Consider the following 16,819-nt stretch of genomic DNA (forward strand, 5'->3'; position numbering starts at 1 on the left):
GTAACTAAATTTCCTGTTAATTTTGAAATGTAGCTGTGTTCTGGGAACATCAGTTTGTGCTCTGCTTCTCCCTGGTGCTGGCTGGACCCATTACTGCCCTTTCTCCTTGTTCCCCTTTGGCAGAGCATGCACGAGGTTGTCCTGGCTCCAGTCCCAGCCATGGCAGAGCCCTGTGGACCGCTCTGTTTTGGAGCAATGTGGGGCAGAAATCCCTCCCTGGGATCTCTTCTGATTCCTTAATTTTCTCCAGTATAACAGTGAATCTGGCTCTTGCCTGCCCTTAGGATTGAGATCCTCAGAGAGGAGATGACTTTTTCCCAGCTCATGTTTTGAAAAACACTTGCTCCATCTTCAGTGGGGCCCCTTTTAATTAGGCAAATGCAGCATTAAGTAAAGAAAAGAGTATTCTGGCTATGTTCTTTGAAACCGAATACTTCAATCCACTTAGGCCTAGAACATTTGGTCGTTTTTGGAGATTGTGGCTTTGGGCTGCCAGTCCAGACAAGCTTGTTTACAAAATAGGTTTTTTTAACCTAAAATGTTAAATTTGTTCTGGGCTATTTCATTCTTCTGTATAAATACACACGGAGAGAATATGTTTAGACAGGTTGTTTGAGTGTCCATGTTAAGTGGATGTTTCTGGACACTAAGAGCTCTGCTCGGTCTCATTCTGGACAGTTCTTGTCACTTTGTCACCTTTGGGGAGGGCAGGGGGTTTGCTGTATTTTTAGGTGGCACTGTTCGGCAGCTGAACAATAGTTTCTAATTTCTTCTCATCTTCTATAAAGAACCAAATCAAGCTGGGACTATAGCCTGCTCATTAACAGACTTCACAAAAAGCGCTTGCAAAATGTTGTCCTAAAACTGTAAGAGCTAAAGAGTTACGTGGTGCAATTAGGATGCTGTCACTTCATCTCGGAGACACTGGGGTGGAAGATGCCGTGAGGGGTGGATGTGTGTTACACTCACTGACTTTATCGGTTTTGTCTGTGACAAGGGAGCTCGTTTTAGGTAGTTCCTCTTAATGCCCTTCATTATCCCTTTGCTAATGGACTGCAGTGTTGCTGCTTCTCCTTTATACCCTTGGGGTTTATGGAAGGGATTAGACTCGACCCAGGCTCTTCACACAGCAGAGGAGGCTTAATCTTTTTAGAAGTTACCGGTGTTGGGCTCACAGATGCTGTGCTCACCGGCATTATGTGACCAGAAAGACTATACTGCAGGATTTATATGAAATAAGAGCTTTGGAAGTGGAAGGAGAACACATTGGGGGATTGTGCTTGGTTTTATTTTCTAAACAGTTTTGATTTCCCTTCAAAAAATTATTTGACTGATGATGCCAGCTGCAGGTCAGGTAAGTTCAACGTGTCCAGCAGTAGAAACTGGCTGAATTATGGCTGTATTTCTATTGAATGGGATTAGTTTTCCGTGGGCCAGGGCAAATAGAACTTGGGGAAGGGGCTGAGCTTTATGGTTTTTAACCATGGGGACTGTGGTGAGAAGCAGTGGCGAGCCTTTCAGCGCCTCGTGTGAACCCCTGACAGCCTGCTTTGGGAAGCCTGTCTGAATGTGTTACAGCTACCCTGGAGTGAAATGTGTTCCGGTTCAGTGAGGAAAAGATAATTAAAATGTCAGCCAAGGCCTCTGTATATGACGTTCTTAGCTTTGGGGTGTATTATTTGTTGAAAGTAGGTTGTAACGTCTTGCTATTAAGATGATGGTCACTTGGCAGAGATGAACCACTGGACCTTGATAGTTTTCCTTGTAAATACTGTGTAGTTCCTGTCACTACTGGACCAGCAGAGCAGCTTGTTTGGAGATACTGTATTTTGTGTGTGCTTTGGTAGGAAAACACAAATTCAGCTAGCAGTAATGTCTGAAAACAACAATTTCCTTCTCCTTTTTATTTCCAAGGAACCTTGAGCCAGTAACGCAGCTGTATGTCAGCGTGGATGCCAGCACCAAAGAGAGCCTGAAGAGAATTGATCGACCCCTCTTCAAGGATTTCTGGCAGAGGTTTCTGGACAGTTTAAAGGCCTTGTCTGAAAAGGTACCCAGTTAAGAATGTATTTTTAAACTTTTTTTTCTTCCTTATGCACCTTACCTACTCAGGACAAAAGTAGAAGACTTGAGAGGCTTAAGATGGACCGTGGAGTGGGTTCTGGATGTGTTGGGAGCATATTTACATGTTTTGTACGTTAAGGTGTATAAAGTCCAGCAAGTTTGATCAGTTTTCCATGTGGGGAGAAATTCAAGGACAAAAGGAGAGCAGAATGTGTGTCAAATGGGACAGTAAACTCTGCTGTGAATATAAGATGCTGTGAGAGATGAAGAGATTATAAAATAATAGAGGATTTCCTAATGAAGCTTTTACACTGAAAGCAGGCTGCTGAAGAAAAACTGGAAATTTAGGGAAGACTAGGAAGAGTCATTAATCCCCATGTGGCACTTAGCACTGGTTCTCAAAGGTTCCCTTGAAATTGCAGTCCATAAAGGACATTAAAATGTGTGTGCTGGAGTTTACTAGCTCGAGTTGCCCTCCTGCTACATAGAAATCTGCTTATTTCGGGAAGATTTACCCAAAACAGTATATCTGAGCATAATAGCAAGGGTGACCCTTTTACACTGTCAGTGGTTTTGTGGTAGTTTGTGTCCGTCTGAGACAGCTGAACAGTGACCTGAAGGCCCATGGGATCATGTCTGCTGCTGTCAGCTCAGAACTTAGTCTACCGTGTAACAGTTTTTGTAGTAATTAATGAAGCGCTTGCGGTCCCAGCATCACATGAATTAATAATAATAGTGCTTCATGAGCATGTCTTCCCTCTCTTATTTACTGATATTGTGCTCTGATGGAAGCAAATACTTCTGTTTACCGATTTGGCAGAAGTTGACATGTTACCTGCTGAGATGAACAGACAAGAGAGACTGTTTCATTTGAATAATGAGTTTTTCTGCCTTCTGAGATGACGATGTTGGACCATTTTCTGCCAAATGTACTTACATTAGTAGATCTGGGAGACTCAGTGTAACTGAGTGGTGCTTTCTTCTGCAAAGGCATGTGAGTAGCTTGATCAAGCTGTTTGCATGCAGGTGTGCCAGCTGATCTTGTTAAGCAAAATCTCAGGCCAAACTCTGAGCTTACTGAAATCGGGTGCAAACTTACTAAGTTCTCTGTGTGAGTAGAGGAGGCTGTGGAAAGAGGGGGAGCTAAAATAGCGAAGGCAAAAATATTGAGAAAGTCTTCTGGGAGCTTGCTTTTGCCCATCATTTCTTTCCTTCTGCCTCTCTTGACCCTGGATAGATATGGTTCATTCATTGCTGTGTGTCAAATTTCCTTGCAAAGAATCGAAGGTGAAAGCGTTGGCAAGTCTGTCCACGCAGCTAAAAATACTCTGGTCAAGGTGAAGAGGAGAGGAAAAAGAAGCTCAACTAGCAGGTGCATTTTCTCCTCAAAGCAACTGCACTTTGAAGGGTCCTTGAAACACTGATAACACAAGAGCCAATTAAGAGTTGCTCCAGTTGGTAACACACTGTTCTGCCAGCCCCTGCTCAGCTGCGTGTTGTATCATCGCATGCGGGGGACAGCAAGAAGTCTTGGGGAAGCTGCTGTTTGTTAGGTTTTTCTTTTAATGTTATACATGGTTGTGGTACCCAAAAAATTATCTTGAACTGCTTCTGGGCAGAAGCACCTTTCTGTTTTCCTTCTGAGCGCGTTGCTTGGTATTCATGTGTGATGTTAAGCACCGTTCTGTAGGACTGTGATGAATGAAAGGTGGTGAAAGCTAATGCATCTGCTGATTCTTGAGAAATGCAGCTCCTGTTTCGGAATAGGTGGGAAGTGCTGATGCATTGTGTTGGGAAAGTGATGCTAATATATCTGGAAACAAAATACAAGTCCCCATATTTTCACACTGCCTGACAAACCATCCAGGCTTATTCAATTCTCCTGAGACTGAGACAAGCTGGCATTGCAGCTGATATGAGTCACTGCTAATAAGAATCATGGATAGGCTTGATCTCTGCACACTTAAAAAATAAACAAAAATGGGCGAAGGGAGTTTTTAAAAACACAAGCTGTACCTTGCTGTGCTTGTTGTGTTGTCTGGCAAGTGCTGTTTCTGCACTGTTACCCTGCTTGCTTGTGTGTCTGCTCGCTGTTCCTGGGGCTCTGTGCTCGGTGCTACAGGGATGGGTAGCTAGAGACAGGTCCTGCTGCAAAATATTGATAATCCAAATAGACGAGCGGGAGAAAGGAAGAGGAGAAGACACGGTCCTAGATGAGAAAGGCACGAGGATGTCCTTCTTGGCTGTTCTTTCCTGCCACCAAAAAGCAGGCTGATTCTTATTAAAAATAGAAATGGAAGGGCCTGAGCAAAGAGGCGAGTTTCAAATTAGTTGCCCTAGAGAGAGGTGGTTATACTGATAATGATTTTAACTGAAGTTCTGTGCAAAGTTCTTGAGCTCTTAATAAAGGAGTGAATTTAATAACGAATTGTTCCCAATATGATTTGACAGCATCATACAGCATGTTGGTGACTAGTTGCTACAGCATTTTCAAAGGAAGTTCAGGAATAAAAGAAAAACAATCTTTTGTGATATTTCTTTCTGCAACAAACAGCAAGAAACCCCCTCTTTGTCCACTGCTGTTTGGAGCAAGTTTTGCCCTTTCTAGAGTGATTCTGATTGAGATAACCTTCGTGTTAAGTTTTCTATGCTGAGAAACGTTTCTTGAGGGAGGAGTTTGTTAAACAGCAGGTAGACTCCCAGAAGGCTCCATTTGTTTCTTGTTATGTGTCTTCCGCCATCCAAATTAAATTGAGAGGAAAGACAGACGTTAACGTGTGCAATTTAGAATGTGCCCTTTCCAAACATCACGTTTGAGAAGTCTTGTAGTCTCATCCTCTGACAGCCTTGTGTTCATCAGAATGATTGAGAGGTGACTTGACTTGATAGACAAGCGCTTGGAGGAAGCACTAAGGATGTGAATCCTTATTCTCATCGTAAGGATGAGAAATCTCTGTTCCAGTGCTTGAAAGGCATTTCTTCCAGCCATTGCTTCTTTGCAATGCTATATCCAAATGAGAAATGAGGTACAAATTAATGAAGAGGGTCCAGAAGCTCAGGAGGGAAGGGGTAGATTTTCTATCCCTTGAAGTTTTATGATCAAATTGATGCTTTTTTTCAAAAATACCATTAACCAAACATGTGCTGAGCAAGAAAATAAGGAACCGATGTTCTTTGAGCTCTCAGCCACCAGCAGTCAGACTTGTGATCCGTTTGTGTTTTGACTTTGTGCTCTGTTTCCCTCCGTGTTACTAGACCAGATTCTGTAGGTTGAGAAATTTTGAAAACTGTTGTTGTTGTCGTCCATAAATCACCAAGTGTTTTCCCAAGCAATAGGGATGTTGACTGAGACAAATGGGAATCCCCCACCGAGTTGCTGATAAATGAAGTGGGGATGCAGTGACCTAGTATGGCAAAAGTCCTTACAGATTTCTACCCAAGCACTTTGAAAATAACTGGAGAAAAGATGGTGATGGACATACCAGCAGAACATGCCTTGTTTGTGGTTCAACACTACATTGCAACATCTCTGAGCATGCTTTTTTCCACCGGTTGAAAGAGTAAGACAAGTCTTGAAGCAAGTGGTGGCTCCTCCATGGACATTCATGGGCCTGATGAGCCCTGGGGAAAAGGTCCCTGGTGTCGCTCAGGTACTCTGAGGAACACTCTTCCAACCTTGACATGGTGTCACCTCTTCTGTCTGTATCTTCTTGACTTAATCATGATAAATCCTGCCCAATCTGCTTGATACGCTGTACGTTATAGTACTTGCTGTGCTGCCAGACACCAAGTAGGCATTGCTGAACTGCTTTAACTTTCAGGGGACAGGTGCCAATGTTCTCTTAAACAGATTGGAGCTATGCACAAAGCAAACGGGGGGAAAAACCCTTTAGGTTAATAGATGTTATGGCACTGCAGGAACTGATGATGAAGCAGAACCTTATCCTTCCTGTCCTTCTAGGAGGGTCACAAAAAGCAAAAGAAACAGCTTATTGGCGCTTTCTGGTGTGCAGTTAGACTTGCGTCTTTAGATATCATATGCAACTCTTGCTTTAGATCTTGGGTGAAACCTTGCCCTCAATTTTTTTTTCTACTTCAAGGGAATTAAAGTTTCATAGAGAAACAGGGTCATGGCTCTGTGGGCGAGGTATAGCAAATGTCTTCTTTTTTTTTTTTTTTAATTTTTTTTTTTCCCCTTTCTTTTCCTATTAAAGGACCAAAAAGGAAAATTCTTAGCTCTGCTTGTCCTAGGATATCACATATCTGACAGTGCATGGATTTGGCGCCTGTGGCTATGTACTCCTTGCTGGAAGGTGCTAGAGATGGTTTGTCCAGAGAAAGGCATGAAATATAAAAAAGTCTCCCACTACCATCTTCCAGTTCTGCATTTGCACGCTGCTTACAGGTAGTTCCTTTTACATTTCTGGATGATGAAGATGCCAGCTTGCATATTTAAACATTTTCAGGCTTGCATCTGGTGGTGTTTACTTTAGTCTTCCCCCCCCCCCCCCCCCCATGTGATCCTTTCTTCAAAGTTACCCTTGGCTTCTATGTGATTACAAATGTAGTGTGAATATATTGAGTTACATCTTAAGCGCGTTTTAGTGCTTATTAGATAATATATGACAGTAACAGTTGCTTTTATGAAAGAGCACATTTGATTTGCGTGGAGATTATTGATGTGATTACTGGGGGAGGGGAGCTGGTTTGTAGAGCCTAGTCTGATGTTTCTGAGCTAAGTGACTTTTTAAGGAGAATTTAAATGTAAAATTTGCAACAGATGTTAGAATCAGTAATCAATTTTGCCACTATAAATTTAGAAGAATTTGACTCTTCTGCACAGTAAATGCTCTCCACCAGCTGTGTGCTTGTTTTAATGGTTTTGCTAATGAGACTTCTGGCGTAAGCCTTTTGAAATGCGATATGATGAGTGTTACAAAGGTACAATGTTTAATATTAAGTTATTGTCTCTGAAATACATCATCTCCTTTCAGTTTAGCTTACAGCAAGCAGCAATCCCAAATGAGGCTTCAGCGAGATTCCTGGCTGCAGAGGGAGTGAAATCTTATTTCTTCTGTCTGTTCCAGTACCTCTTGGTTTGCTTGCAGGCAAGAAAAGGGGAAAAATGTTCATAAACACACTTCACAATCAAAATTGTATGTTTTTCCAAGCTGCTGGCTGTTACTGTGTGTCTTATGAAGACAGGATAGTGAGGCTGGGGGGAAAGGCAAGGTGTCTCTGGCCACCCAGCGAGCCTGAGGCAGAGGTGGGGGTAAAATCCGTGTTGTCAGCCCTTGCCCAATGCTTTGTCTGTTATCCCACATCAGTGCCTTCTTCCTCATTACTGCCTGGTACTTTTTGGGGTAGCCAGGCCCGTGGGCTATTTGTTTGCTGCTTGTTCTTGCCAAGGGAGCAGTTACAGCTGCAGAGAGGCTGCCCAGCTGCCACCCTCGTTGTTTGGTAGAAGGCACTTCTCCCCCTTCCCATGTCTTTTAGAAATGGGCTCCGAGCTGTGAAGTGTAAATGGGAGAAACAGAGGGCCCTCCACCTCCTCTTCTAAGTTCACCCTTCCCTTTCACTCCTTAACTAGCACACATTATTTAGCTTGCCTAGCTTTTCTGCTACTTAACGTTTAAGAAGCATTTGCTATTCTTACCTTTTATTAAACATGATCTGTCTTTTGCCTTGAGCTCTTCCTTATAGACTGCATGAGAGATGCCAGACTTGGCTTTTAGAGAGCTTGGTTCAAACCAGTCTCTATTCCCCCTTCCAGCCCTTCTGTTATTTATTAACCCGATCGCTAGCAAAGGGCTGCTCTGTTCCCTGGGGCTTGGCTTTGGGAGCCAGACCTCCCAGCTACCCCAACAGGCTCCATGGTCTTGGGGATGTCTTCTCACTCTTTAGTTGTGAAATAGAGCAGTAGTCTTCATGTAAAAGCACCCTGAGAAGACAGGGCATGTGTGTGTTTTTATGTGAACTCGTAAAGGAAAGAGCGAGCCTAAAATTCTGCTTGTGGCAACTAGGCAAAGGAAACTTGTATCTGCACTTTATTTTTAAAACGTGTTTTTATTTAAGCCTATAAAGTTGAAGTAACTGGGCCAAATGCCATAGATTGGAATTGTGCAGAGCATTGCATAATATTCCATTCTGCTAAATGCATTAGCTGTTGGATTTCTCTACTCACTGACCAATTATCGATGGCTCTAGCATGATGATTCAGATAAGTGTTTTATTGGGTTCATTGAATCTATTAATTTGACATTTCAGGAAAGATAAGTTGACAAAGCATCTGCAAGAGTGATCTATTTTCTCATCTCGGATGGTGAGTGTATAATTGAAGTGAAAACACTGCAAACAAGAAAATGGATTTTATGGGAATGTGGTAATGGGCATGCTGGTGCTCCTCCGAAGCACAGGGAGCATACTCGTGGACCCGTGCAAGGCAAATAAAATCAGGAAGACTTACTGCTTTGGAGGGAGTGAGAAATCCTCTTGTAAAGGGTTAGCTATGATGGACTGAGTAGTGCAGATGTGTTTGGATGACAGAGGCCGGGCTGCTGGGTCCAGGCTTGCAGAAGTAGCTGAAGTGACACACGGACTTGGTGTCCCAGGGTGGTTCAGTGCTGCATGTCGTCTGGTGGGGTGGGCTCTGGGAAGGCTCTTCTCTGCTTCAGGGTGAGATCGTCGTGCTTGGCTCATACTGCTGCTGAAGGTGATTTGAACTAATTTAGTTGGTTTGGGGCTGAAGCAGCTGAGGAGGGCTTGGGCTGTTCCTCCAGTTCTCCTTTAGGGCAGGATCCTGCAGCAGGTAGGTGGTGATAGAGCTTAAGGAATGGTCGTGTGTTCAGTGCTCTGCTTGTCAGTGATCTTCTTCCTCAGCACCCGTTTCAGCTTCTTGGGGTTACTGGAGTGCCAGCGAGAGCAGAATCTGACCCGAAACTTCCTTTGTCAGACTGACTTTTAGCAATAAACCAGCTCATGTAAAGAAGCACTGTTTTTCCTTGTTGCATGTAGATGTTTGTACCTTGGCCCTGTTCCTTTGTATGGCTCTCCCCCCCTTAAAAATCCAAAGGGAGATGATGTTGTAAGTTGGGTAACTTTGGACACTTGTTGGTGGGTGTAAGTGGTGGTTGTGATCAGTGGGGTAGTCTGTGACCTCCCAAACCATGTGCCCCATCCATTGTTTCCATAGCTGCTGAAGTTACCCATCCAGAGCCTTGTTGACTTGCAAGTTGTGCGCTTGAGAGCCAAGTTCTGCATTTTCTCCTTGGATGAAGCTGCTGTTAGATTTGCCAATGTAAGAAATGCGGGAATTACGACACATGGATTCAGAGTCTCCTCTGAATCTCCAGCTGCTAAATTGCTGGAGCATCTTTCATATGAATTTGTGGAGTTTGTCTTGTACATACTTGAATACAGAAAGCTGGTAATTAGTAACAGTGACAAAAGGTCAGAGCAAACCGGCAAATCAAAGGTGATTTATTTTTCATTTTTTACACCATTAAGGCCTTTGTGATGGGTAAGCTCAGCTTCTCTCAAATTTGTTCAGCCATTTCTAAGTGCGATAGTTGGGTGCAATTACTGTGCTGACTAATTTAGGGATCTCCCTTTCTTGTTGTCCCAGAAGAGCACTTGGCTGCTCATAAATCTGTTTGGTAGAGGAACTGATATTAGATGCACTGTAAATGATCTCCTCTAACTGCTTAGTTCTAAAAACAGAGGAGCATAGAGAGTATAGGTGGTGATGAGCCCTGGAACTGGAGAGTTGATGATCCGTAGCACTAATGCAACTGTTTACAGACCTGCAAAAATGTGTATCTGCTTCATTTGCTTAACAATCTTGAGAAGCCTTATCTCCCTGTGGGAGCCCAGCTTTCTGTGAAAGTAGGAAAATCTGGAGGCTATTTGTAGGGACATAGTCTCTAAAAGAAAGCTTTAATTTGAGATGTCGGAGTTTCAGGTAATGTCAAGCATGTACCCCTGACAGCAGGCTCCTCAAGTAGGGGTAGAAGTTGCACTGTGCATCCAGAGATGCTTAGGACTTTGTTAAACCCTTTGTCATGATTTTTTTAAGAAGCAACATAATTTTTAAATCTGTATATGAGGCTCATGAATGCCTTTGAAATGTGCAAGATTTTATTATTGTTGCGGATGGGACTCGCTCCTTTACAGAAGGTAAAGACTGCATAGCATAGCTGTCTTCATCCAGCGTTTGCTAGGCAGTGTTCCTGCCAAAGGCTCTGGCCATGCCGGCAGTTGCCCAAGTAGAAAGTTGCCATTTTTATTCAGGCTGCAGAGAGAGGCAGATAAGTTACGGTTGTGGAAGGTGGGTAACTTAACAGTTAAACCTGTGCCTCAGTGAAACTAGGTGAGGAGATGGAGCTCATCAGTAGCAATGCATGGTGCCTCATGCCTGAGGTCTGCATCGAGGCAGGTCTGTGAAGCTGGCCGCTCTGCAGGAACGGGACCTGGCAGTTAGACCCCGACGCTAGCCCTGGTTTTTGCCATGACTTTGGATTACTTCTGCAGTCTGTTTTAAGAGATTCATTCTCTTTTCTTCCTTACCCAGCCTCTGTTGCATTGAGCAAATCCCTCTGATCATGCTATAAATACTCCATTTTCACGCATTGCTTCTGTTGCAGTTGTCTGTGGGGAACTGACTTGCAAGTCTGATGGAACAACACTGCACTTTGAGTGAGGTGGGGACGGCAGGATGCTTCATGGTGGCAAATGAGAGCTCTTATGTTTTGCATGATGCTTCAAGAGAAATCTTACCTAGTAGCTCTCAGAGATGCTCAGTTACTTCATACTCATGTCTCTGCACTTGAGAGCACATCAAGCACAGGAGTGGGGCGGGCTGAGAAGAGACAAACTTTGCTAATGCCAGTGACTGACCTCCTTAGAGCTGGTGTACGTGGGGATGTCCCCCCTAGTAGGTATAAGCAGTCCAGATCAGGGGTTCAGTCTGTGATGGTCACCCAGTGGTCGTGGGACGTGTAAAAGAGCTTGTAGTGGTTTTCATCATGTCGAGGCAGGAGAGATGGCTGCCTGCAGTGGATTGCTGGATGCATCTTTGCGTGGCTGCAAGGGGAGCGGAGTGCTGTGCAGAAATGTAGTGGCAGCTCCTTTGCAAGCAGAAGTGATGCTTGCCTTGTGAGCTGCCAGTCTACAGTCTCTCCAGACGCTGCTCTGCAATGCTGACCTATCCAGGCTGTGAGACTGGGGTAGCTGGGGCGGTAGGCTTTCTCAGCTGATGGAAATGATGGGGCAGGGGCTAAGGACTTCAAGTACTGCTGCCTGCTCTGAAGTGGTGATACTCTACAAATTTTCCTAGAACATATCTGTAGGGAGCAATCCTGTAAGCTGGTGGGAACTGGAAGGAGTCCAGCTCCTTGAGGCTAAAGCTCAGAGGCTAACTGCTCAAAACAAAGAGCCAGATACAAAGCCTGCAGGAGCTGCTAAAAGGCTCCCAGTGCTGCACCTGAACACTCAGGTAGGTGCTAGTGGGAAGTGTGTGGAGAGGGGTTAACAGCAGCCGCTGGCAAACAGCTGTTTTGCAGCAGGATTGATCTCCAGACCCCAGGCTTTCACAGGCCTGCCTGTGTGGAGCATCGTTCCCATGCATGCTTGGATGGGGAATGTCCCCTCTCCACGCGTCACCTCCTGGCATGTCTCACTCTGCCCCAGCACTGTGCAGGAGTGCTCTCAGTCCCCAGCTCAAGCTGAAGCTCAACTGTTTAATAGGATGGGCAGTTAAAATGTTTAAAGCCTATTTACCTTTCCATAATGCTTGTTATTTTAAAGCCTAACTCCTGAGTTAGGGCTTTACAAGAGCAGTAGTCTTGCAAGGATTGTTTAATCAATAAGAAAGAAATTTATTTCAGATGCCTTGTTTATGTTGTTCTTTGTTAAATGAAATGGGCAGGATTTTCAGTAAATTGTGGTAGGGCGTTCAGTTCTATTTTTAGATGATTTGGACAAAACCCAGAAGAAAAATGTTTATAAATCCTTTGCTTTGCAGACTGCGAGAGTGATTTTTAACGAGGTAATTATGTTTTTATGGTGGATTAATCTCTACTTTCATCATTTGACTCTTGAAGTTGCATTGCTGGTTTGTTGTTTCCTGAGATAACGAGTGTCAGTTTATTCTCTTAAATACATTAGCTCCTTCCCAGGCTTCGGCCAAGCCTGTGTGCCGTGCCGTCAGTCACGCATCCGTCGTGTCTGCATTGCTGGCTGCTGCTGTCTGAGAGTTACACCCATGAAAGTGCTGACGCTTTGTCAAATCATGGATTCTCTTTTTACCTTACAGATGTGATGCCTCTTCATTCTTCATTATCCTGCAATTGCTCACTTAAGTAATCCTGTAATAATGATAGTTTAAAATGCAGTTTATTCTTCCTTCCTGTATCCCCCATTGCTGAGCAAAAAAGCACTGATTTTGAGGAATATTCATTTAGAGCCCTGCAAAATTTCAGTGGGATGTTGTTTCCTGACTGAGATTTCCGACTACAGAGGTCCGCAAGAAAGCATCCAAGTCTCTGGCTATATGTATAAATAACTGCTGGGATGGCTTAAAAATGCTGAACACCTGGCAGCTGACGTGGGGGAGATGGGGTTCCTCCATTGGATCTGAAGAGACGTTGAATGTTCAGTTCATTCTTTAGCCAGAAGCATTTGGCTAAAGTTGGACTCTGTTTTTAAACTGCTCTTATCCCTCATTTTCTCCCCCCCCCCCCCCCCCCCAACGAATGCCATTCAAGTTTTTAAGTTCCCCAATCTGTGTGTTAGATATTTTGCACATCACTGTTCAAACCAAACTTTCCTCCTTGTCCCCCTCCTTGGGGCTCCCCTCCTTGTCTGTAATTTGTGTTTAATATTGTCCTTCTCTTGACTCCTTGCACTGCCAGGGTTACAATTGTACACTATTGAGTGAGACGTTTGACATGGTGCCTCTCCAGGACCACCACACCAGGTACCACAGGCTGCCCTCATCTTTGGCCAAGCAGCCAAGCCTGAGGCACCAGGTCATGGAGCTACAGGGACGCGACAGCATGGAGCTGTAGCTGGGACATGTGCCTCTTCTGGGGAACGTGAAACAAAAGGAGTCTGTAGGAGGTCCCAGAGGGTGATTTCAGCTTTTCCCCATCGAAGGACTGGATCTGAATGCCTCTTCTCTTCCCCACACGTGACCAGACACAAGTATGTCTACCCCATCCTGTTACCTTGCACGCAAAGTGCTGGTCTGGACAAAAGTGGAGGTGCCTGCTCAGCTTAAATAGAAATCATTTTTGTGGTCAGATCAAAGCAAGTTAGTGATCCTCCTGGATTTTGCAGCTCTTTGGCGAAGGGGCTGCTTTGCAGATGGGATGGGGCCGAGCAGGTCAGCTGCTGGCCGAGCTCCTGTGCTCGTCCTCGCTTTGTGTTGAAGAGCGGCAGCCGGAGCTGGACAAAGTGCTTGTCACTTGGTGCCGGCGTGGCAGGTCCCTGCTGCTGTGGCAGCTGCTGCTCTGACCCCTGGGACTGCTGCCATGCTTAACTGGAAGACGCCCGTGTGGAAAAGGTCCTGATCTTGCCTATATTTGGAAGCCTTCACAAGAGCATCCCCTGTCAAGCTTCTGGTTTAAGTCCTTTCAAAGTCAGTGGGACCCGGGCACAAACTTGGAGCGTTGCTGAAGGCTTTTATCCTGGTGAAAGGGCTTTTTCGTTATTGCCCGTGAGTTCACTTTCTGCTCAGATTTGAGCCCATCTTTGCTTGTAACAACTCCTTGGCACGGGGCTTGGTGGGAGCGCTACCCAGGCTCGTGCTAATGCTTTTTCTGGCTGTTTGGTGTTAAACATACTCTATTTCCCCAGGAAATGAAATATCGTCAGGCTGTGTGGTCTGTTTAACAGCAAGCTTGAAGTGTGTTTTTGCTGATGACTTGATATGATCCGTTTTAATGCTATTCTTCTATTTTAAGTTATGTTGCATTGCACTTTTTTCCCTCGGTATAAATTTTACATGATAATTCCTTGAAAATGCCCTAGAAATATTGAAAAGAAATCAATACTCACTGGAATATTGTTGATGCTGATTTACAAGAGTAAGTGAATTAAAAACAAGTCCATGGAAAATGGATAAGGAGCAGTCATGGTTCTGGATTTACTTAAGAAAAACGTTTTTAGGGCTCAGAACAAAGCTGTTGCTGTACTTTATTTCTAGAGATTTTTAAATAAACTGATTAATTTCTACTGAAGTGTGAAGCAATAAAGTAGATTACAAGCAATAGGTGGCGAGTACAGGAAGAATGATTATGGAGGGGAATGTGGCTTAGGATGCTGGTTTAGGAAGGTAAGATAATGAGATTTGATTTATTTTCTCCTTGGTTTCCAGTCTGGATCGCTTATTCTTGTGCTCCATACATCAGCAGGACTGCTCACAGGCTGAGGGGCTTTTCTGGTTTAAATTTCTGTCTTGGGAATTAGTGCTGATGTGCTTGTCCCACTCCAGGATTGTCTTTTTATTTCGAGGCAGAATTTCAAAGCTGGTCAATACAAACCAATTTTGTATGATACGAGAACAGTTATGTTGACTGATTTGTGTCTCTAAAAAACCTGGTGCAAACCCAAAGTCCAACTTCCATGTTTTTGTTATTACTATTAATGACAGGTTTTCATCTCATTTTCAAGGCTCTAGAAGAATAAGAAATTTCTTATGGCTTTCAGACTTGGCACCTCATAATAATAATACTTTATTGAGACAATTTTTTGTTTCTTACACAAGTATATTAAAACTGAAAGATTAACAATCTGCTTTGTTCTTTGGCCTTTGTCTATGGGGACTGACTTTGGATCCAGGTGTCAAAATGAGATGTAGTACCAGTCCCTCATCATTTAGATGCACGCACCTTGTAATTGGTTTTGTTACCTGATTCTCTCGCAAAGAGCAGGAATGGCTTTTGCATGAAAAGATAGTACCAGGTTTGTGGGGATATTTTAAAAAGTTTTAAACTTTTTTTTTTTTTTTAAAAAACCACCTTACACCCTAGTTTCTTTGGCATTAGACCTTGAATATTGAGGTGGAGCCCATGCAGGATCTTTGCTTGCTGCTTTAAAAAGAGGGTGGTGGTGATGAGGCTGATTTTTCTCCTCGGTCCTGGGGATGACATGGGGACAACTGTCGTGCTGTAAGATCCTCGGCGAAGACCGAGGGCTTCGGTGCTGATCGGCAGGTAAATGCTGGGGTTGAGCGCTCTCACTTTTTCTAGCAGTAAAATCGAAGTTCTGAGCTTTGCTCTGGTTTTACAGCAGAGTAGCTAATGTGTTAATTATCCTATGGTATAACGCACCTTTTTTAGCAATGAAGACAAAGCCTCAACTTGCTTTAAACTGGTGTATTAATAGCAAGTGCTTGAACAATGTATGTTTCTAGTAGATACCTACGCAGCATAACCTATTCAGGTTTTTTGCTTTAATGACTGTATTAACCTGAAGAAAGGAAGCTGAAAACTTTTGTGCTCTGTGCTGAGTTAATCTTTGAAGGGGAAAAAATTCCTCTGCTGTGCAAATCTGCCCAGCAGAATGCTTTCAGGTGTTTGCAATGTGACTTTTAGGAGGATGTCATCTCTCCAGTGCCTGTGTTCGGGGCTGGTTGTGTAGTGAGAGGTGAGCCCGAATGAAGTGATGAGCCCTTTATTTAAGGGGAGGGTCCCGGTTGCCAAAAGAATAGATTAATCTGCCATCCTTTCAAGGGCACTGAGTCTTTCCCTGATGATTTCTCCTGGAGCGTGATGGGTGCCACAGCTCATCTGCAGAGCTTCTGGGAGCCTGGAGGCTCAGCAGTGCTGGATTCGGGAGAGGCAGAGGTGATCTCCAGTCGTCTTACAGAGACTCTGTCTCCAGGCTGAACTAGAAGGGTTTGGAAAGCTGTGAAATTTGGGGTGTGTTAGCATTTGAGACTTCCTTTTGCTGTGTTTTGGATCTTTTATCCTTTGTGGGGTTTTATGCATAAAGATGCGTGTTATTGAATATGGTGAATAGACACTTGGCTGCAGGGTTTTTTTTCTGATTGCATCCCTGTGACAAGTAATTTCCAAGTGTGAAAATTGCTTTGATATCTTTATTCAGGACTCGCTCACTTAGTAAGGCGTTGCATAACCTGAACGAGGGAATCGAATTGAGTCTTTGGAGAGGACGGCTTCTCCCTTCGCAGGGGCTGTCGCTCGGAAAGGGCAGCTTGCCTGCTGCCGCCACGCGAGAGCAAGGAGCCTGCCAAGAGCAGCAGCGCTGCGCCAGGCTGCGGGATTGCACATGCATTTCAGTTTTTAGGCTGTTTTCTATCATGATCAGAGCGGGTCCTTGCCAGCTGGGAAGCTCTGAAAATGTGTCATGAAGTCAGTTTGCAAGTCGAGCCTTTCGTTGAAGGGAATAAGAAATATTAATGAAACTAAGAAGCTAGCTTTTGAAGTGGCTTCCTGTTCTTCATCTAGTACCTGCAAAGGATCTGTGAAGTTGTGTGAAAGAGAGAGCAATTTCTGTTTAGAGTCTGCACCATAATTTCTTCTGCCCCAGGAGAGCTTTTTCCATTTAAGCAAAGCAGTGTTTCTATTGACAATATTGGTTTTGTTACTTGAGTTTCATTAGCTGCAAAATACAGATTTATGTTGTCGTCTGTGAATGAAATGTCATTTTCTAGCAATAAAATCATTTTATCTAAGGAAGGTATATGAGTGCTCAGAATATCTGGCTTTAAGCTAGTGAGTAGAAATCTGAG

The 16,819-nt window shown here is 44.0% G+C and overlaps 1 protein-coding gene across 1 annotated transcript in view; it reads left to right on the forward strand.

Moving 5' to 3' along the window:
• LOC143168310 (S-adenosyl-L-methionine-dependent tRNA 4-demethylwyosine synthase TYW1-like) overlaps positions 1-16,819 on the forward strand; it is a 108,648-nt gene that overhangs the window by 55,997 nt on the left and 35,832 nt on the right. The window contains exon 13 of the mRNA XM_076354626.1: positions 1,915-2,050. Within this exon, the coding sequence (XP_076210741.1) occupies positions 1,915-2,050 (136 nt within the window). The remainder of the gene's footprint in view (positions 1-1,914; positions 2,051-16,819) is intronic.

This window comes from Aptenodytes patagonicus, chromosome 17 (genome assembly GCF_965638725.1).
Source record: "Aptenodytes patagonicus chromosome 17, bAptPat1.pri.cur, whole genome shotgun sequence".
In the NCBI taxonomy this organism is placed as follows: Eukaryota; Metazoa; Chordata; class Aves; order Sphenisciformes; family Spheniscidae; genus Aptenodytes; species Aptenodytes patagonicus.